This window comes from Ambystoma mexicanum, chromosome 3p (assembly GCF_040938575.1).
Source record: "Ambystoma mexicanum isolate Mex_15411 chromosome 3p, UKY_AmexF1_1, whole genome shotgun sequence".
Lineage (NCBI taxonomy): Eukaryota > Metazoa > Chordata > Amphibia > Caudata > Ambystomatidae > Ambystoma > Ambystoma mexicanum.
In genome coordinates, this window is record NC_090925.1 from 1,001,785,240 (window position 1) to 1,001,807,743 (window position 22,504).

Genomic DNA, 22,504 nt, shown 5'->3' on the forward strand with positions numbered 1-22,504 from the left:
GGCACAACGCCGTCAGGACAACATTCAGGTCCCATGGCGGGTGCGGATTACGAACTGGAGGGTAAAGGCGTGTTAAACCAGCGAAAAGCCTCTTTACCACTGGGTTAGTCAGAGAAAACGAACACTGATCTGTAGAAAGATAAGCGGAGACCGCTGAAAGGTAAGTCCTGCATGACAGAACATGAACCCCTGACTCTGCTAGGGAGGACACGAAGGACAACACCGTGTCAACCGTGGCCCCCCTTGGATCCAATTTCTTCCCTGGACACCAATGACAGAACCTGAGCCATTTACTCTTGCACGGAGATCTGGTCGAGGGTTTTCTGGCTGCCTGGATAATACGCATGTTATCCGCAGATAAATTCAGATGCTCTAAAGACCTGAACTCAGGCACCATGCTGCCAAGCTGAGCGATTGTGGGGAGGGGTGCCACAGCTGCTGCTCTGCCTGGTGGAGAAGATCGGAAGTTACCGGTAACCTGATCGGCGGATAAACCGACAGGTGTTGTAGTCCTGAGAACCAAAAACCTGGCCGGCCACCACGGGGCTATCAGTAGAAGAGAACAGTTCACCGAGTTCTTCAACTTCCAAATCGCCCGGTGAACTAGAGGCAGAGGCGGGAAGGCGTAAGCTCTCATGTTGTTCCATGGAATCACTGGAGCGTCCGCCAGAGAGGAGGCTCCCAGCCCCACTCTGGAGGCATACAGAGGAAGCTTCTTGTTCGCCGCTGTTGCGAAGAGGTCCACCTGCGGTGTGCCCCAGCGCGAGAAAATCCCTGAGAGGACATCTGCCTTCAACTCCCACTCGTAGCTGACCACTGTCCGCCGGCTGAGGGCATCTGCTGTGACATTCAGCTGGCCCGGGATATGCACTGCAAGCAGCCAGACACCATGAAGCACGGCGCACTCCCAAATCTGGATGGACAGGCCCAGGGGGGGTGGAGGGGGGGCTTTGTTCCCCCCTGCTTGTTGATTTAATACATTGACACCACATTGTCCGTTCTTATGCGGACCACTTGTTGACAATGACCGGTCTGAACGCCCTGAGCGCTAAGAAAATCGCCAGAAGCTCCAAATGATTTATGTGCAGGAGCTTGTCCTGAGGCGACCAGAGGTCTGAGACCTGAAGGAGATCTAACGTCGCACCCCACCCAAGGAGGGAGGAGTCCGTCGTGATCGTCACCATAGGGACCAGGTCCTGAAACCCCGCGCCCCCAGACAGATTGCTGAGAGATGACCACCAGTCCAGGTCCACTCTCATGGAATCCGGAATCATTATCCGCATGGAGTCTGGGTCCACTGCCTGACGCCATGAATTCCGAAGGGCCATCTGGGTCCGTCTCATTTTGAGACGAGGAAGAGCCAGCACACACGAGGCCATGAGGCCCAGAAGCCTCTGGAACCACCAGGCCGACATACTCCGACTGCGCAAACATCTGACACGTGGCCAACAGATCCGCCATTCTGTTCAGGTATACTCTGCAGTCGATCGTGTTCCAACGAAAACCCAGAAAAATCAGGTCCTGAGAGACCGTCATGGAGGATTTCTGCCAGTTCACTGACAGCCCAAGATGGAACAGGAGCTGAAGGAGAGACTGGAGGTTGCCCGCTGCCGCCAGAGGACAAGGGCTGCGTAAAAGCCAATCGTCCAAATAAGGATACACATGGATACCCTGAAGACGAAGATAGGCCGCAATCACCGACATCATCTTCGTGAAGACACGCAGCACCGAGCTGAGGCCAAAAGGAAGCACCAGAAACTGGAAGTGCTCCTCTCCCAAAGAGAAACAGAGGTACCTCCTGTGTGGAGCCCAAATCAGGATATGTATGTACGCGTCCTGAAGATCCAGTACGCTGAGCCAGTCGCCCATCTGCAAAGAGGAGCGTATCTGGCTGGGCGTGATCATCTTGAATTTCTCTTGGGGTAGTAAGAGGTTGAACTGGGAAAGGTCTAGGATGGTGCGCAGGCCAGCCTGGTTGGGTTTGGGAACCGTAAACAGCCGGGAGTAGAAGCCCTCCCCTAGCTCCCCAAAGGGAACGGGTTCCACAGCCCGGAGGTCCAGGAGTTTCTGAATCTCGGCGTTGGGGGAGGGCGAGCCCAACGGCTGAAAAGGAAGGTTGAGGGGTGGGGGTAGGGGGTAAAGGTAAGCGGAAGCCCGCCCGAGCGACTGATAAGACCCATCTGTCTTCTGTGATGGTCTGCCACGCCTCCCAATGAGACGCAATGCGCCCTCCCACCGGGGTCTCGTGCGAGCGTGGAAAACCCTCATTTGGCAGGTTTATCGGTGGCAGTGCCACCTGAACCTGATGAGGAGGCTGAGGAGCAGGAGAAATACCGCGTACGCTGTTGTCTACAGCGGTTATTCCCCGCAGGAGTATCCACTCTGCGATTCTTGCCGTCGAGGAATCCCCTAAAACCAGAGGAAGGTCACCCTTGCGACAACGGCCTTTGAGTCTTGAAGGGAGGTTTAATCAGAACAGACAATGATTTAGCCGTCCGAGTGCTATCCTTGGTTTTGGTGAGCTCTACATCAGTAGAAGAATGAAAAAGCTCCTTGCCATCGAATGGAAGGTCCAACACTTTGTCTTGCACTTCCTTCGAAAACTTAGTGGCATGCAACCACGCTTGCCTGGAGGTATCCACCCCGAGCATCATGCCCCGAGCCGAGGTGTCTACGTGATGAGCCGCAGCCTCCAGGAGATCCTGAGCCAAGACCCTGGCATCGGAAAGGCACCTCTGAAGTCTTCCAACTCTTGGCCGGAATGTGCTCCTTAAACTCCGACAGACCTTTCCACATCTGCATGTTAGCTCCCGCCAAAATCAATTCGGCATTGGCCTGCCTGAGCTGCAAGGCCGAATTGGCAAAGATCTTCCTCCCTAGGGAGTCCAGGAGCTTGTCCTCCTTTCCCAAGACCTGAGTAGCCGTCACGGAAGAGGATGCTGCAGGTCTGGACTGCAACGTGACCGCAGCCACCACTGTGGAGGAGGGAGGTGGACAAGACAAGGCCACTTCCTCTGAAGGGTGCAGCCTGTACCTCGCGTCAATCTTTTTATTGACAAAAAGTCCTGAGTCTGGCTTCTCCCAGACTCTTCGGACCTCGGCCAAAACATCCTTCTGCAGGAAAAGGCCGGTACGCTCCAAAGGAGACAGGGTGAACGCCCCAGAAAGCACGCCCTCCTGTGGAGCAGGTGCCTCAGGAGCCGGAACATCTAAGAAATTCATCATGTCCAGTACCCGGTCATGAAAAGCTCTAACAGAGCGGGGAAGGTCCTCGTTGTCCTGCTCGCCTTGAGGGTCATCTGACAGGTCAGGATCCTGCTGAACCGTGTCAGGCACTGCTTTGTCCACTGGGGCAACGGTGGCAAAGGCGGAAGAGCAGGGGCAGGCACCACGGGCAAAGGAGGCGCTGGCGGAACCACCAGAGGAACGGGTGGAGCCGGGGGCGCTGGTGGACAAATTTCCTTAAAATGCCCTTTGAAATACTCCCTCATGGGGTCGGTGCACATAAGCGCTTGAAATTTACCGAAAAAAGCGTACTCAGGAGATTGCTTCGGAACCTGAGGAGGCCTCTCATGAGGTGGACAAACCCAGGGACGTAACGGAGAAGGGTGCCACGCCGGGCCCTCCCCCGACGTATCCACATAAATCAAAGGGGCCGCCCCTGCAGTGCGGAAGAGGCATCCGGGCGTTCCAATCATAAACGGGCCGGTAAGGATACGCACAAGTGACCTTAGGTTCACCCAAAGGACCGAACCCTACACCAGGGGCCGATGGCGTAGTTGTAGGGCTAGTACCTAAAATGGCCGCCATGGTCGTGGCGGGAACGGCCGCCATTTTGTCTTCATCTGAGGGGGAACTGCGGCACGTGAGGAGGTGAGGCAGGGGTCCCCGTCGATGGATCAGGGGTCTTAATTTTAGCCTTAACATAAGGAACCTCGGCAGAGCCGGTACTATGAGGCCTGGAATGTTTCTGCGACATACCAACCGCCAAATGAGCCATTCGAAGGAAGGACCTCGGCACTGCCGGTAAAAGAAGAACCTTGCTTCTTTGCCCCCTCAACAGATCTGGTATGACCACAAGAGCGGGAACGGTGAGAAACCGCTTTCACCGACAGGGCCCTGCCCGGCCCCTCAGAACTGTTGGTAGCCTTAGCCCTGTCGAGGGACCTCGGGCCTAGGCCCGATAATAGCCTTATCGGCACGGGCCTCGAACATCCGTTCAGTAAACGCAAGCCCAGCCAAGGCCTCGGGGCGCACCCCGGTCTTATTTCTGAGGGAAGCCGAAAGAGAGGCCTCAGAGCAGGCTCCGGTACCCTGTGACTCAGCAGGACTGGGTCTACACACAGCCCCCACAGGAGGGGCCTCGGAAGTTACTCCGGTGTACACAGGCCCCTTACGGAAACCCTCGGAGAAAACTCCGGTAGAATTATTAGGCCCGACAGGAACCTCAGGGCGAACCCCGGTGACAGAGCGATTAACGCCCCTCCCGGCTCGAGAGGAACCCGGGAAGGTATCCCCCGGCCGGGGTGCTCTGAAAAGTAAAGAACGTACCGGGCGTTTCTTCTTCTCGTCGATGAACGCCTGAAAATCAGATAGGGGAGTGCGTCGGAACACCTCCTCCCACCGTTCCAAACCGAGGTTGAAGAGCCCGGACCGAAAGGGAGTCACAGTAAAAAACAGAAGTCCCAACGGTGTTCCGGACCCAAACACTCTAAACAAAGAGGATGGGGATCCGCCCTCGTGAAGCGACGATGACACGAAGAACAGTCTGGAAAGTCTAATTTAAAAGACAGACCGACTAGAAGACGAACGCTAGCGAGAGCCAGAGAGGAAAACAGGGAAGAAAATCTTCCGAGGATGCAAGTGCGTCCGGCCCCGATCGAGTGGAGAAAAGGACTGAGGGGCGATGCGGAGCCAAGGTGGGTGGGGTTACGTCCGTGTGCCGGTGCCCCGCGCAGGAAAGAGAGGAAGGACACATTTTTGGAAAAATGTGGATGCTTTTTACAAAGTGATCCGGTCCCGTCCCACAGGACGGAGAGATGTCACACAAGTACGGAGGAAAGGGGACGGGACGTAGGAGTATGAGAAAAACAAAGTGAGAGTTACAGTTCTTGTAAAAAATTTTGATTTTACCAGGCTAAAGATCTATAATGATGCAAATCAATTCTGTTGACAGGAGTATTGTGAATCAATGTGTGAAGTACACTAGAATTTTGACTGATAAGTTTGGCATTTCATCTTGAATTGGATTGCTATCACAAACAAAAAGACCAATTATTTTTTTTATATCTATTGAGTCAGAATATCAAAAGGAAGATTGTTCTGCCACCCGCCGCATATAAAATTCTGTCCACACAGAACCACCCATTCAATTTTATCCACAAAATTCTACTGAATCAGTAGCCGCCGCCATGTACAACAGATCCTTGCATGGAGGAACACAGGAGATCATCCATGCAGAGGCAGGCTCTTTGTTGAATGCAAAAGGATTGCTACCATCCCAATATGGATCAGTGGACATGAGATGGAGTGCACAGCAAACAGAAACCCGAGGGCATGCCACTTCGGAAACCGCAAGAAAAATCTGAGTTGTTCTTGCGACAGAAGAGATCCAAAGAAGCATCTCACTTTGTATAGTGTACAATTACTGATTAAGAGGTCTGGATTCAGCCCCATGATCAAGGACAGCAAGGGCTTGCCCTGAGCAACAGACACAGAGGGACACTGAGGAAGCGAGCAGGTAGAGGCAGCGTAGCAACCCTAATTCGGGTGGGGAGCAAGTCTTCTTGAAGAAGAAGAAATGGCACACATGGCTCACCAATCATGCAGTTAAGTGATTTCTCCCTTCCTTGATTATGGAAGAGAGATAGTTGGGCCAGTAATGGCAGCTTGTTATCCTGTAAATCATCAGTGGAAATTGAGAGGACCTGGTAGGCCCATCAGTATATGAACAATGGTAGTCTTTGCATGATGTTAAAATACAGTTGGTGAAATAAAATAAATTATCTTTTTGGTTAAAAAAAAAGCATGGGATGCTAGCAAAAAGTTACAACTGTACCGCAAATTACTGTGGGTAAGGTGGTTTGACACAGGGATGTCAATTGCAGGAGGCCATCATGAAGTTTTTGGAAGAGCTATCCTGTATACCGTGCTCTGTGGGAACCCAATTTAGCTAATTCCTATCAGTTTCCCATTAGGTTTCTGATTCAGGGTTGTTGAGTTATATCATTGCACTCATCATTGAGCTTAAGGTAGTTAACATCATCATGTCAGACCATGGGCTGTCTGGCAGTGAAAGCAGCGCGGGATTATCATGGCAGCCACAGGAATCTGCGGACATCGTGGTGTATGCTGGCTATAATAGCATCCCACAGTGGTGGGTCAAGCTTTGTGCTGTGGCGCTTCAAAGTCAATTTACATTTGTTGATGATTTGTGATATGGGCCTCACCTAAGGGATGTGGAAGGAGATTCAAAAGTAGCACAATAAGGGTTGTCCGCAACAATGTCATGATGTATTGTACCGAATGAAGATGGCCTCATAGGCGCATAGAGTATTTATAAAACAAGCAGTTCACAAGAAGGAACTGTGTCATAACACTCCTCTCCTTCATGGCTTATTTCCTCAGCATGCTTACTTGTTTGCCTCTGTAGCAGTGCCCAGAGGTGTTTCATCCATGTGTGCGCCCTGCATTCTTCCAATTTGTCTACAGGAATGACGAGTGGGCTTTGGGAAAGGGGCTTTCTCATCTTCAGAGAAGGGCATTTCTATGCTCAAATGCAGACATTTATCAAATGCTGAGGAACAACTTGGAATGCAAGGGCTGATTGGGAACTTTGGATGCAGCAATCCTGGGTTGAAAATTACATACATTTCAGATAAGACTGGAAGAATGCCCAAATTTGGAAGATGGGAGGTTCACAGAAAGACTGTATGCATGGGATTAGGAAATAGCACTTGGGGCGTTGCCTACTGATTTTTCTGCTTTTCGCACTATAGATTTTGGGAAGGACAAGGAGTGCTGGAAATATGGATTTGCAGCCTCCCTAACCTCAAGTGGGCTTGAGTGAAAGCCAAGAAGTAGCCTTGACGGAAGGAATTGGAGTCTGATTTTAAACAGGCTAAAATGGAATGGTCATGTAGGGATGGTCACATGCTGTGTCAGGTTAAGGTGGCAGGAGAAAACACTAATTAGTGATAAACCTCTGACAACAGTTTGATCTAAGACATCCTGGTTGAATAATTTCAAGATAGAACTTAAACAGACCAAGGAGCAGTAACCAAGGACTCAGGTGGTGAGACTATCCCTCCTTAGTAACAATTGCCCATATGGGCAAAAAAATCTGACAGCTAATGAGAAAATCAAAAGGAAAATCGGCAAGGAAAAGAAAGGGTTTTGAAAGATATTTAAGGTACAGAGTTTGACAAAATAAATTACGTCCAGTGCATAAGACATTACCAGTACATTTAAAAACATGATTTTGAAAGATATGTATTTGTTTTATTGCAGAGTTTGTTGAAACCAGAAATGGCAAGTATTCGTATCACCGGGTGGACAAAATGTCATCAGTGGATGTTTTTCCCATGATCATCACCAGAAGATAATAAGGGACTACATTTCAATATAAAAAAAAGGGTGGGCTTGTTTCAGTCCAGACATGATGACTCCGTTTTGGTGCTCACGGTTCTGGTGCCCACAAAAGAAATTAACAGATAGTCAGGTAGTGATGGAGCCCACAAGCTTGCGGCAAGTGCTGAAAGAGTGAAGGCCAGCAGTTATATTGAATGACTCAGATTTAATGCTGGAGGTGGGTTGAGTTTTGGGGTGCATCATATGCATTTCAGTGAAAATAAGTTAAACATTGTATGGTGATGGACAGGTGTTTGATATTGTTTCAAGTTCTTGGCATAGACATTTGTAAGTGGTGGAGAGTACATCCTTCAAGAGTTCAATGTAACTAATGTTGGCAATTGGCTTTGCTTTCACTATACAATAATAATAATTTAGCATTTATATAGCGCTACGAACCCTCAGACATCTGAGCGCTGCTTATTATTACCCACGGTGTGTGGTGCTCATTTATCGTTCTCGGAAGGATGAAAGTCTGAGTTTGGCCCTGCTGAGATTCAAACCTGCATCAGCATGCTCTGCACAGATGTCAAAGCGAGTGCTCTGCTCGCTGTGCTATCAGACTGGTTTTCCACAATGCCATTAAATGTAGCACTAAATAAAATAAACAAAAATACACACAAGTCCAGCCTAGAGTTAGAGATTGAATAGTAACTAGCCGGACATTCAAGGGTAAGTAGTCATGGATTCATGCATAGTTTTTTGTGATAACATGATCGTTAACCATCGATTCTGGGATAGCGATTTGATTTATAAAAACTTGTGTGTAGTACAGTTTAACTTCCAACAGTTCTCAAATCACCCTGGAGAACCCCACTAAAATGTTATTACCGTGCAGAAAATAGTTTATGCTTGTCCTCCATACTGAGTTCACCCTCCATTCCCTCGTCTGTGGAGGACAAGTCCACCTCCTCGCTCCTCATGTTCTCCTTTATCCTTACTTTCTTCCGCCGCCGCTTCCTCTTGCGCTGTGACGTATCCGAGCTTGTCGGATCAGTTTCATGTATGGGGCTCACTTGAGGGGTGACAAATTCAGAGGCGGGATCTCCAGGATCACAAGTGGACTCCTCATCATTCTCCAAGGGTAAGGGGGACGTGCAAAGGTGTGAGGGGACACTTTCCTGGCAAACAACAATCAGAAGATTAGAATATATTCAGAAACACAAAGATAAAGTTGAAACTTTGGTTGAATAATTTCAAGTTGAAAGCTACTAACTATATATAATAGTCACTGCCAAGAACGTCAGCTCTCCACATGCACAAAGCACACATTTCTTATTCACAAAGCCAGAATGACCCCTAACCAGCGACTACTGGCCATTGCAAATTATGTGGTTTATATATTTCAAAAGGCCTAAACTATTGTATCATGTATGAGCCAATCTACTCCATCTAAGTCACAGCCATTTACACATCAGCAGGATATTGATGAATGAGGTGGGAAGGGAAGCGTTAGACGGCGGGTCCTGCATACTTCATAATTGCAGTGCTCATATAATTCAATGAAGTTTTCGATGCCCAAGATCGCTGGTCAAATCCACTTCAGTGGTCTGTCAGATTTTCACACTTCACTAGGATCACTCTACCATTGAGCTTCCTAAACCTTGAGCATTTTAGCCTCAAGTCCTTTAAAAAAAAATCTGACTTGCACATTGTTGGCCTCTGACCCTTCAAGTGAGCATCACATAACTAGAACGACACGCTGTTCCTTTCTGAAATTTAATAAGGATAATGAAAACCTCCATTGACTTCAGAAATGCCTGCTAACTCAATGCTAAATGCAACCATCATCTCTGCAATAATGCTCAAAATAGATTGATGAGGCAGGCCAGAGATTAGTCAACAAATCTATGCAGACACAGACTCAGACAGACAACACAAAGTTCATGTAGGGAAAGAACGATAATTATCTGTTATTTATATAGCGCTTTTGCCAAAGTGCTGTGAATATTACATTTTTACATACAAGTATCACCCAACCGAAGTTAGTACTCCTTTATCAACCTCGGAAGAACAACAGGCTGTGTTGGCCTCGACGGGAATCGAAAAGCATTTGTTGTTCTGCTTTATTCAAGTTCCATTTATATTTATTGTGTTATGGTTTTGCATAATAAAACCCTTTTGCAATTTATCATAAACATTTCCCCTTCATTCATCAATGATACTATATTCAAAAATCGATAAACTTTAAAAATAATATGGCACTCATTTGAAAAAAACGATGCAACATACTCACTATAGCTAAATCTATTTTTTGTCAATGTGGCAGATTCTAAAAAATAAAGTGGCAAGTGCAATATCCAACCTACAGTACTTGGTACTCATTTTAAGTCGATAAAGTGGCACATGCAATTACTTTGTCTGAATAATGTATTCGGAATTTTTTTTAAATAAAAAGGGACCTGTGCTTTTATTTAAACGGTTAATAAATATTAAATGCTTAAAATATTTAGGCATAATAATTAATCCATATACAAAAACTATAAATTAAACAATCTTAGTATTAACAAAAATCAGTATTGAAATACTCTCCGCTAATAAACAATAAATCTATCTCTAAATATGCAAAGAAGCAATAGGTATCGGGATATATATATATATATATATATATATATATATATATAGATATATATATATATATGGTCTCCGTATATAATGTCGCCGGGAAAAGGTTGCGGCGACATTATAAAAGGTGATATATATATATAGAGAGAGAGAGAGGGACAGGGGCAGCAGGGGTTGCGGGGGTGTCCCCCTCTCCCCATGAAAAATAAAAAAGGATTTGGGAGTTGCAAGCGTGTCCCCCCGCATGTTGCATGTAATATTGTCCCCACAAAAAAACAGCCATTTCTGGGCAATTTTTTTGCATGGTGATATTTTTGAGGGGACATTATTACATGGAACCAATCAACAACAGTTGTATTCCATACATTGTCTTACCCAAAATTACTCAAGAGCTAAGCAATTAGCAGGAAATCGATCAAACTGATTTTGTCTACTATACCATAAGGCGTCACATAGATAAACCACGTCTCAGATTTTTCTACACGTTTTCAAATCGTACAGAAACTCTGGTTGTGGTGAAAATTGTTCCCAGGACTGACCAATTTCTGGATGTTGGACCAGGAGATTTTCTTTTTCTTCAGATATCCCATGGGTGCCGTCATTCAGGAGGTTATTTGGCATATTCACTCCGCACTTTACACTAATTTAATATCCCCCACTTTTCTATAATATCCAACTGCTTGATATTTTGTTTCACCAAATAAGGATGTCCACAAACAGTACTCACCTCCAGATTAACTTCTTTAAAATAACCCTTACAGTAGGACATAAATGCCTGGACTAACTCCACATATCATGCAATGCCAGCTTTCTCAATTCTGCAGGTATGTTTCCTTTTTTGCTGATAAAATCATAAAATCTTTACAAATCAGCTGGTTACATTTAATAATGGAAAGCCAAGAGAGCAGACCTAACTCAAACCTTATTACTACGATTGGGATGCAGTGGTGTAGTCTCAAAACAGTCCAGAGTTTGCCTTCAAAAACGGCACCAATTCCAGTTTTTAGATCCATTTACTCTTATGCATACATAAGGCTGGGTATAATTTTCGATTTATAAAAATCATATTGGTTGCATCAACTATTGCCCATACAAGGAAAAAGTTAATTTCTGCAATAAAGGCACCCACCTACACACTTAATTTATTTTGATTAAATGTACCCGTTGTCTGTTGGCATTTGAAAAGCCTAAAAAGGTTAACTGATTAACTTCAGGTACGACATTAATAGATCATTTGAATCCATTACAATTCATATTTCTTTTAAAAATAATAACATTTGTTATCAAGAGCTGGAAGCATAGACCAGGTGCAAAGCGCTCATCTTAAAAGTAAGACAAGGCGAAGCAGTAAAAGTTTGATACCCGTTCGCTCTTAGAGACCCAACTCTGGCATTAAGCGGGATATAAAAACCCAATTAAATTTTAATGATACATTTGATATTTATTTTCAAATGATTCCAAAAATTGCAAGACTCGAATTCAGACTTCTTTGAAGGCCAGTAAAGGTGACTGTCAGAGATGGAGTATGTTGCTTACGTGCAACTCCTGTTCTCCAGCATTAGTATCTTTCATGGGTTCACATGCTTTAAAAATTCACAGCCGACAGGCTGGGAATCCTTTAACATTTTTATTATAGCTTATAAAAGAGCTTTTAGAGCCCACTATAGTAGCCCATCCACGTCTTTTTGAGTGCATTCTGCCTCAGCCAATGGAACGTGAAGTGACTAGCCCCACCCAGGAGGCCATTTTCAGATTCCCCAGAGTGATGAGCGTCGGCGACATGTAGCCTTGCACCCTTAGGGGTGGAAGGAGGGCGCATGTGAATCCATGAGAGAAACCAATGCTGGAGAACAGTAGTTACAGGTAAGCAATATACTCCTTCTCCAGAATTGAATCTTTCATGGATTCACATGCTTTGAATAGACTACCACAGCAGTTAACATTCTTTAAAAGGAGGAGTAAAGGGAGAAGGTGTACCTTATTGAAGCAAGCGTTGTAGGACAGCTCTTCAGACCCTTGCTTCTGCCTTTCCTTGTCCCTCCACGCAGTAATGCTTGATGAAGGTGTGCAGCACTGCCCAGGTCGTTTTGCAGAAAATGTCTGACAGGGAAATCCATGCCCATAGCGCTGCTGACGACCCCACTGGTCTAGTGGTAGGAGCATGGACTGGTCCCTGCACTGTTCGATTGGCTGGAGTATGCACCGCTGAAATTGTAGCGGAGACCCATCTGGCAATACCTTGCTTTGAAATAGGTTGACCCCCATTAGGGGCACCAAATGCAACAAACAGTTGATATGTGCGTTGAAAACCCTTGGTTCTATCTATGTAGAACTTCAGGACTCTACGAAGGTCTAGTGAGTGCAAGGATTGTTCCGCTGGCGTAGACTGATTTACAAAGAATACCGGTAGGGTTACTTCAGCTTGCAGGTGGAATTCCTACAATACCTTCGGAAGTAATGTAGGTTTTTTTTTCAAAACAACTCTTTTCAAACCGTAGATATGGAGGTTTAACATAGTGCATGTATTTCCAAAACGCGCCTAAAATAAAAAGGCGATTGCCACTAGAAAAGCTGTTTTCCGGGACACAGTTTATATCTGTAATTGCCATAGGTTCGAACGGTGGTCTCATCAGGGCTGATAAAACGGTATTCAGGCTCCACTCATGTGGCACTTTCTTTTGAAGGGGGGGTTAGTGCCGAACATGCCTCTCAAAGTGTTTTACTATGCAGGCCCCAAATATGGGAGTAACACCTTCCTGGTCTATCGAGAGACTGCCGCTAGATGTACTTTGATGGATGAGTGCGACAAAACATCTCTCGCTAATTGCTGTAGGTATGGGATGATTTGATGAGGTGCTATATTTAATGGGTCCAATTGTTGTTGAGAGCACAAACTGCAAAAACGATTCCAATTGTACACACGTAGGATCTGTTTGTGGATTCCGCTCTGCTGCCTTTAGAAAGTTTCTGCATTCCTCCGTGAGTGAAACTTGTCGAACCCGTTGAGGATCCCGGGATTGTGATGGAGCAATTGCTACTTGCACATGGAGTGCCGGTCAGGGTCCGGATCCTGTGGGATTGGATGGACCCAGGATAGGTGAATAAGCTCGGAGAACCACGGTTGTCTCGCCCATGTTGGTGCTATTACAATGACTGTGCAATTCTAAGTCGTGATCATTTGTAGGACATTGCGTATCACTGGTGTCGGGGTAACGCATAGACTAAGATCACTACCCATGAAATTGCAATTGCGTCGCCTAAAGATTGGTGGTGAGGATATCTGCTCACGAACAGGGGGCATTTCTTTTTCTCCCATGTGGTGAACAGATCGATGGTCGGTTTTCCCCATTTGTTGAAGATCTGTTTGAGTTTCCTGTCCGCCGGTTGCCATTCGAGCGACTGGTCGTTGGCTCTGCTCAGTTGGTTTGCACTTAATTTTCCTTCCCCAAAAAGTGGTATGCCTGCAATTGTATGTTGTTTTTGATGGCCCAATGCCACAACCACTGGGAGATGCTAGGAAGTCGGTTTCCCATACTGATTTTATGACATACGTCAAGGTGACCATCTTGAGCTTTTGTTTCTTGACGTACCTGTTTAAACTTCTTAAGTCCAGAATTGATTGCCATGATTTATCTGGTTTTTGGACCACGAAGAACCGGGAGTAGGTGCCTTTGCCGCTTAGATGTTCTGGGACGTTTTCGATTGCATGTTTTATGAGCAGTTTCTCCACTTCGCTCATTAAGATTTCTAAGTGTGGTTGGTGATGAAACCGTGGAGGCGCTGGGGGGGCAGGGGCTGTGAAGCTTCCCCGGAATTCTATTATGTGGCCTTTTTGTATGATGTCCAGCACCCAGCTGTCTGTTAATTCTTGCCAATGCTGCAGATGGTACTGTAATTTACCCCCCTCCCCACTTGCTGCAGCTCGACATAGGAGTCCAGGGGTTGATGGAAGTCAGGCTTGTTTTCGGCTGCTTACCCCCTAGGGTAGATGTCTGCTGCCTTTCTTGGGGCTTGTTTGTAATCCTTCTGCTTATACGGGTAAGCTTGGCGATACCCCTGGTAGTACGTTTGGGTATGAGGCCCCTTGTTGGTATACTTTACTGCCTCTAGCCGCTGTGGAGCGACTCGAGACTCCCCCGAAGGAGTGAAAAGTGTGTCTCAGTCAGGTTGATAAGTGACTATGCTGTATCTGTCTGTTATCGCTTTATGTGTGTCGTCAATTGCGGGAAGGAAAAGGTTGGTCTCCCTCGAAGGGCACATCCAGCACCTTAGAGTGAACACCCACTCTGAAATCTGTGCATTTTAACCATGCCCATCTCCGTAGTACGACGCATTTGCTGATCTGTTTAAAGCCTGTTTCTGCTTTGTCAACTGCAATGTTGATAGCATGATTGGAAGTCCCCTCTTGCAGGATGTCCAGGGCTGGTTTGCGTCATCTCCTGACAAGTATTCTAATAGCAGGCCCATCTGGTTACACATCTCGTGGTAATATCTCGAGATTATTGCCAGTGAATTTGCCCTTTGACTGTTGTGGCTCCTGTGGCCAAAATGTCCTGCCAAATGCCTATCGTTTCCTGTCCGGTGGCACTGCTGACCTCGATTTTCTGCATGCCACCGCCACTACTGAATCGTGGTTGGTTGAGACAGGAGTCATTTTGGGGACACCTGCATTGCCTTAAAATTATTTTCCAAGCAGCCTTTTAATGCTGGCTCTGAGAAGGGTTTTTCATGAGTAATAGTCCTTCTTCCTATACGTGGTCTAGAATGGGAGTGGTCATTACCGCCTTTCTGTGCTTGTGCATTGAGTTAAAAAGGAAACAATCCTTTTTCTGCTCTGAGGTTATTAGGCTGAATTCCTCGCATGTCTTCTGAATCGTATTATGAAAAGCTGTTATGTTGTCCGGTGGTGACTGGCTCGACAGTTCTTCTTAGTCTTGGTTTAGGCCCATGTCCGTATATTGTTTGTGCTGTTTTGGTCTTAATTTTTCCAATTTAGCTGATTCACGATCGCTTTAACATCCTTTCTTGTGCCCCCCTCTCGCCCCATCTCCCCGTTGACTGTGCCGACAGCAGTGGTGTTGGTGACTTTCCGTATACCGTCAATGTTGCAGTTGACGTTGCATGGCTTGCCGTAGACCGTATCGTCGTTGACATTGTTGACAAGGCCTTTGTGGGGGTGGTTGATGTTGACTGGCACGTAGACGACAAGTCGACGAAATTTTAATTGTACCTTGTTCACCCCCCCCATCAACAAGGTCTTAGAAGATGCCTTGATGGCTGTCGGCAGTGGTGATTTTCAGGCTACGGCAGGGACCTTTGGGCTCGTCATCGGAGCACTTGCTGCAGGTTCCAACACAGTTTTAGCCAGTGGAGGGTCCGTCGTTGGCAATGTTGGACGGTTTTCTCAGATTTTCCTTCCCTTTGAAAGAAGCAGAAGGCGATCTCTTCTGACCTAGCCATTTTATGAGTTTTGGGCTGGTCTGCTCTGTCCTCCACCATACTTCTAGAGGACTCAGCCTCTGAAGGGGGATATCTTCCCTCATTAAGCCAAAGGGCCAGTCTCCTTTTTCTGCCAGAGGGTTTTTGTGCTACAGGTGGCACACATTTCACAATCTTCCAGAATGTGATGATTTGGATAGAGACAATATATACATTCAGAATGCCTGTCTCCCTCATACACATTCTTGATTCCACATGAATGGCATGCCTCCAAAAGGGCTTGCAGTTTTTCTTCCATATTTTGAAAAGAAAAGCACTTCCGTTATAGATGTTCATGTTTTCCTAAATTTCCAAAAGGTTTTATGATGCATTTCTGGATTCTGGCATTTTTTCTTCAGGAGTGAAAACCTCAAGGACTCAGTACTATATGCGGTTAGAATCTGAAGAAGGCCTCCTGGGTGGCGCTAGTCACCCGACGTCCTGAGGCAGAAAGCATTGTAAAGGACATGGGTGGGCTACTATAGTGAGCTCTAAAAGCTCTGTTATAAGCTACAATAAATATGTTAGAGGATTCCCAGCCTGTTGGCTGGGAATATTCAAAGCATGTGAATCCATCAAAGATCCAATGCTGGAGAAGTAATGTTATCTAATATTGTGCATCGTTATCACCACTGGAGCGGTCTCCAGGCGCTCATGTGGCTCTGCAAGAAAGAGGGCGGGGTGTGAGTGAGGGTAGAATGATCGGATTGGTTCACGAACCGGAAAAAGTGGCATCTGTGTGTTGTCTTGCATGAGTGTTGGTTGTGTGACCTGGCTTTTAAAATACGTATGGGTAAGATGAAGTGCCTCAGTTAAGTGCTAGTGTTATGTTGGGTGTATGTTTCATGTGCAGTTTGGCTAGTAGTACAATCGTGTGCACTGGCTTGTTGTATCTGCAAGGGGGTGGCCTAGTGTCAAAGCTGTTTGTTGTGATTCCAAGATGGCCTCCGGCAGAGGAGGTCGCGTTTAGATCGCGCTCCCGCCGGGCCCATAACAAAGAAGCACATTAAATGCGCAGTTCCGAGTGTTTAAGCTCCAAAACCACACCAGCAACTCGGGAAGGTGAGGAGACCCAGTAGCGAGCGGAGATCGACCCAGCAGCACCCACCTGGGGAGCCAGCCCGCCGCGAGTGGCGCCGCCCCTCCCACTCTGAGGAAGGCCTGGTCGGCCCAGCAAGGGAGACAACCGGGAGAGCGGCCGCAAGATTGAGCGCCCAGAGATCAGGGAGGAGCTCCTTCCACAGTCGCCACTGGGGGATAAGTGAAAGCCGTGAGGGAAACAGAGCGGCGGCGGGAGCTCCGCAGCACCGACCGAGGTGTGTGCCCCCCCCCACAAACAGGCCGGCAACACAAGTGGGAAGAAGCAGCAAGACCAGCAGCAACAAGGTGTGCCGGGCCCCGGTGGATCGGGGGGAGACGCGGGAAAGGAGGAGGAGGCACCACCGCTCCCCCGCCGAACGGGCGCGGAGGACACCAGAGGCAGAGGACAGCAGAACCAGAGGTGAGAGCGACCGCAGCAGCGCCTCCCCTCGGTCCCCCCGGTGGTCGTGGTCCGGGACAGGAGACCCATTCCACGAGATAAAGGAAACAAGCTATAGGGGGGCCGCGGCTCCACGGGAGGGATCCGGCAACACCTACATAACTACGGGCAATCCCCACAACAGGGGAGGACACAAGAGCGGGTGGCACCAGGCCCTCATAAGCAAAAAGAAAATGTCACTGGCAAAGGGAAAGGGGGGCACCTCACAGCCCACGCCGCAATCCCAGAAACAGGACACAAATCTGCTCCAGATGTGGGCCTCGGATACAGGGGCGAACGCAAAAGAAAGGGCAGGTGAAGAGCACACGACGGACCCGTACGCCCCAAACCAAAGCGCTCTACTGCCCTCAAAGGACGATATGCGGTCCTGGTTCGCAGAGCTACAAGACAGGTTCATGTCCACAGTCCAGGACCAATTTGCCACGATGAGAAACGAGATGAAGCAGGTGGTGCAAGAGATGAAAACAGATGTGGCCAAATAGGAGGAAAGGAAAGACACTGTGGAGAGAATAGTACAAAACATAGAAGAGGAGGCGAAGCAAAGCAGTGAAATGCAGAACATCGGGTTAGACTCACCCATAACCTAGAAATCCAGTGTGAGGATCTGGAGAACCGTTCTCGCAGATCCAACATCCGCATCAAGTTTGTGCCCGAAACGGTGTCGGACAAAGATCTCAAGGTCTCGATGCAAGAGGTATTTAGAGACATTATCGAGGCTCAAGATTCAGCAGACATAGGGATTGACAGAATCCAAAGGGTGGGGCTGAAAAGAACAGGTGCCCCAGGGGAGAGACCAAGGGACGTTCTACCGGCGCTTACATCCTACTCACAAAAGGAACTGATACTCAGGAAAGCGCGGCTGCTTGACCACATAAGGATGAACCGAGTAGAAATCCAACTGTACCAGGATCTGGCATCGGCAACACTCCTAAAAAGAAGGGAAATGGGCCCGTTGGTGAGGGAATTGGTGAAGAAAGAAATGAGATATAAATGGACCTTCCCCTTTGGTATACTATTTGAGTGGGAGGGCAAGCAGAGGAGAGTGACCACCTGTGAAGAAGGCCTCCAAATAATCGATGTGCAAATAGATGAAACAGACACAAGATCTGACAGGACGAAATGGGATCAGCACAAGAGACCAAGAGGATGGGAAGAGGTGCGACAAAAGAAGGAATCAGCTGGACGGGGGAGAGCGGTGTAATCCCTGAGGGGCCCTTTAATGAGACGCAGTAAGATATCACGGCTCCTCCGTCAGAGGGACAATAAGGAGAAAGAAGAATTAGTTAACCTCGGAACACCATGTATTCAGTGGCCCGGTGGGAACCCGGGAACAACACTGCGGTGCTCAGAGGATGGCGCGGGGTTTAGGACTCCCCGCACAGTTAATCCAGAGTCATGAGAGGGCAGGGAGCGAGGGGCGGAACGCCCAAGCATCCATAGGGGCCCTGGCCCTCCTCAGGATAGAAGTTAAAGTTTGGTTTATTGTTGAGGGGGAGTTGGACAGTTGGGAGGGAGGGGATTAGGGGGGGAATATCCGGAAGAGGGAAGAGGTCGCAACAGGCGGGAACGAGAGCAGAAGCAGTAGATTAGACGGGATGGGGATGATCAGAATCTACTCACAAAACGTAAGGGGGCTGAACTCGCCGGTGAAAAGGAGAAAAATGGAGGCATTGGTGAGAAGGGAAAAGGCGGACATTCTCCTACTCCAAGAGACACATATAAAGTCTGCGGACAGAAAGAAAGTACAACTCAGAGGTTATACGATCTGGGCACAGGCGAACGCAGGAGAAAAAAGAGCAGGAGTGCTGATCGCAGCAAAGGTGGGCCTGGTGGCAAGCATCTCAGATACTCGAGTGGATAAGGAGGGGAGGTTCGCCTTTGTTAATGTATCAATAGATGGTCGTAGGTAAACACTAGTGGCAATCTACTCCCCGAATACGGGACAAGATGGATTCCTTAGAGACACCCTGGGGAAACTTGAGGAATTTGCAAAAGGGGATATAATACTGGGCGGAGATCTGAACTTGGCTTGGCAGCCTAATCGGGACAGGAGTGCGGGGGGAACACAGGGGTATGGGTCCCCATCCAAACAACTTAAACAAAGGATGGAGCAAATGGCATTACGGGATGCCTGGAGAGAACTGAAAGGACAGGACAGTGGATTCACGTACTACTCGCACGTGCACAACACAATGTCGAGGATTGACTATTTTTGGGTGTCAGTGGGATTGGTTGGAAAGATCAAAGGGGTTGAAAAGGGATCAATAGCTCTATCAGATCACACCCCACTATGGTTAGATATTCAGACCTCCGGAAGGGGGAAAGGCCTCTGGAGATGTAGAATGCCGCCCGACATCTTAACGAACCAAGTACTGGGGGAGGAACTAAAGAACAAAATTAAGGAATTCTTTGAGTTAAATGACAATGGTGAAGTCCCACTGGGGTCTGTATTGGAGGCCTTTAAGGCAGTGACCAGGGGATATATAATAGCGCTAAAGGCCACCAAAGACAAACATCAGGAATGGGAAAGAACCCTCGAGAAGAAACTGGCAGAAATTCAAGGGGAGCTCACAATACATCCCACAAGGAGCCTCGAGAAAGCAATGAAACATGTACAGGGACAATTAGAGATGCTACGCAACAAAAAAGCCGAGAAATCACTCCTCTACTTAAAACAACGGTATTACATCAGGGCCAACAAGGCAGATAAATTCCTTGCGAGACAACTCAGGGAAAAGCAGAAAACAATGACCATACTGAACATCAAAGACGCACAAGGAAAGCCACATACGACCACAAAGGAGATAGGGGAAGCCTACTATCAAGAGTTGTATGCTACAGAGCACCCTGACGAGGTGCTTCAAGACAGGTTTCTACAATCCATCCCCATCCCGACTATAGCAGACGTGGACAAGCAGGCACTGGATTCTAAGATTACAGAAGAGGAGGTTAGTAAGGCAATAAAGAGCCTCCCAACATCAAAGGCACCTGGCCCGGATGGCTACACGGCCCAGTTTTACAATAAATATGCTGATACATTGGTCGCTGTCCTGACTAGGCTTCTCAATACATTTAAAAACAGTGGTAACGTAACTCCTTCTATGAACGAAGCGAAAGTCCTCGTGTTCCACAAGACGGGTAAAGACCCGACTCTCCCGGCCTCATATCGCCAGATAGTCTTAATAAATCTAGACGCAAAAATCTACACAAAGGTGCTGGCGGCCAGATTGTCGCCTCTCCTCACAACCCTAATAAACACAGATCAAACAGGCTTCATCCCCGGTAGGCAAACACGATACCTTAAGAAGAGTAACCCATCTGATAGAAAAAATAGGCATTACCCAAACACCGGCAATATTACTATCCTTGGATGCCGAAAAGGCATTTGACCGCGTTGAGTGGTCTATCCTTTTCAAAACACAAGCACATGGGGTTCGGGGACCAGTTTTTAAATATGATAAGAGCCAATTACAACTCCCCAGAGGTAAGAATAGCCATAAACGGAGACGTCACAGACAGGGTGCGGATCTCAAGGGGTACGAAGCAGGGCTGCCCCCTCTCACCTCTGCTATATGCCATATTTCTGCAACCCCTTTTAATCAAGATAAGGGAACTAGTGGAGGTGAGAGGAATAGCGATGGCGGGCAGGCAACATAAAGTCATAGCGTACGTGGACGACATGCTGCTTGCCTTAGAAGACCCCAGAAACTCATGACTAAGAATCATTGAAACACTCGAGGAATTTAGGGGGATCTCAGGTCTGAAGATCAATAGGAAACAAATCAGAGATTATGCTCCTAGCCGGGAACAGGGAACCAATAGAAGCAGTGGCGGGCCAGCTCAGTCTAAAAATAGCCGAGGAGGGCATCAAATACCTGGGGGTGACACTCACACACAGGGTGGGCAAGATGTATAAGAGTAATTACTCCCCCCTATTGGCTAGAGTCAAGAAGGATCTAGAAAGATGGTGCCCGCTAAAGATCTCTTGGTGGGGAAGAATTCAATCTGTTAAGATGAACATACTCCCTAGTGTACTCTACTATTTCCACGCTCTCCCAGTCTCAGTCCCCGACCCCTTTTTCAGAGCTCTGTCCAAAACCATATCACAATTTGTGTGGAACAGGAAACCCCTGAGGGTTGCCAGAGCTGTTCTTAGGGCACCGATAAAGGCCGGTGGAATGTCCCTTCCCCACTTTAAGAAATATTATCAGGCTGCCCAACTATGGGTCCTGAAGGAATGGTTGGGGGAGAACCAACAGACAATCTGGGTAAGATAGGGTGGTCGCTAGGACCCCCCCTAGAGGACCTATTGTGGAAGAATAAACAACACAGACACCAGAACCTTCGAGTAAGCGAAGTCATGAGAACTACTTTAAACGCCTGGGATATCCAAACCAGAAAGGGAATCATGACTACCCCACTGGCCCCTTTCATACCTATCTGCAGGAATCCACAGTTCTCACCAGGACAAGAGCCCAGTGGCTTTGAGAAGTGGGAAGCAGCAGGGTGTAGGAAAATTGGGGAACTGATCCAAGACAATGAAATACCAACTTTTGCAGAATGTAAAAATATGTGGAAGTTAACAGAAGCAGACAGATATAAATACGAACAGTTAAAGCACTGGCTGTGTACACCAGAAGTTTTCCAGGCAGCCACAAGAGACCTCACACCATTTGAGACATATTTAATAACCAACCCAGGTGACAAAAAGCTGGTGTCTTCGCTGTATAGCTTCATCTGCACACCAGAAGAGGAAATCAAATGGACATACATGAGAAGATGGTAAGCCACACTAGGGGCGGAAATCACCAGGCAGCAATGGGAGGAACTGTGGGCAGGCATCCCCAAACTCACCAGGGCTGTCCAAACCAGAGAAATGTGGTTGAAAATAATTACCCAATGGCACTATACCCCAGAGAGGCTTGGGTCAATGTACCCGGATGTGTCGAACCATTGTTGGAGGGGGTGCCAGGTCGTAGGAACCTGGAGGCACATCTGGTGGGAGTGCCAGGGAGTGAAGAGCTTCTGGAAGGAAATACAGACGGAAATGACAAAAATATACCCGGAGGCCGGCCAAATGGGGGCGAGGGTGTGGTTGTGCGGATTCAAAGACCCCTATACCAGAAAACTTCACAAAGCTCAATGGAGGAGCTTTATGGGCATGGTCATAGCGGCATGGGCAACTATAGCCCAGAATTGGAAAAAACGAGACCCACCACTGACTTACACATGGCTGCAAAAGATGTGGTCCCAGCTGACCATGAAAAAGATCACGAACCATCTCCAGATCCA

The 22,504-nt window shown here is 47.6% G+C and overlaps 1 protein-coding gene across 3 annotated transcripts in view; it reads right to left on the reverse strand.

Annotated features, from left to right (window-relative positions):
* The window catches only part of LPIN3 (lipin 3), a 679,959-nt gene that overhangs the window by 502,070 nt on the left and 155,385 nt on the right, over nucleotides 1-22,504 (reverse strand). For all 3 annotated transcript variants that reach the window (XM_069652299.1, XM_069652298.1, XM_069652300.1), the window contains exon 4: nucleotides 8,461-8,750. In XM_069652299.1, coding sequence (XP_069508400.1) covers nucleotides 8,461-8,750 — 290 coding nt within the window. The remainder of the gene's footprint in view (nucleotides 1-8,460; nucleotides 8,751-22,504) is intronic.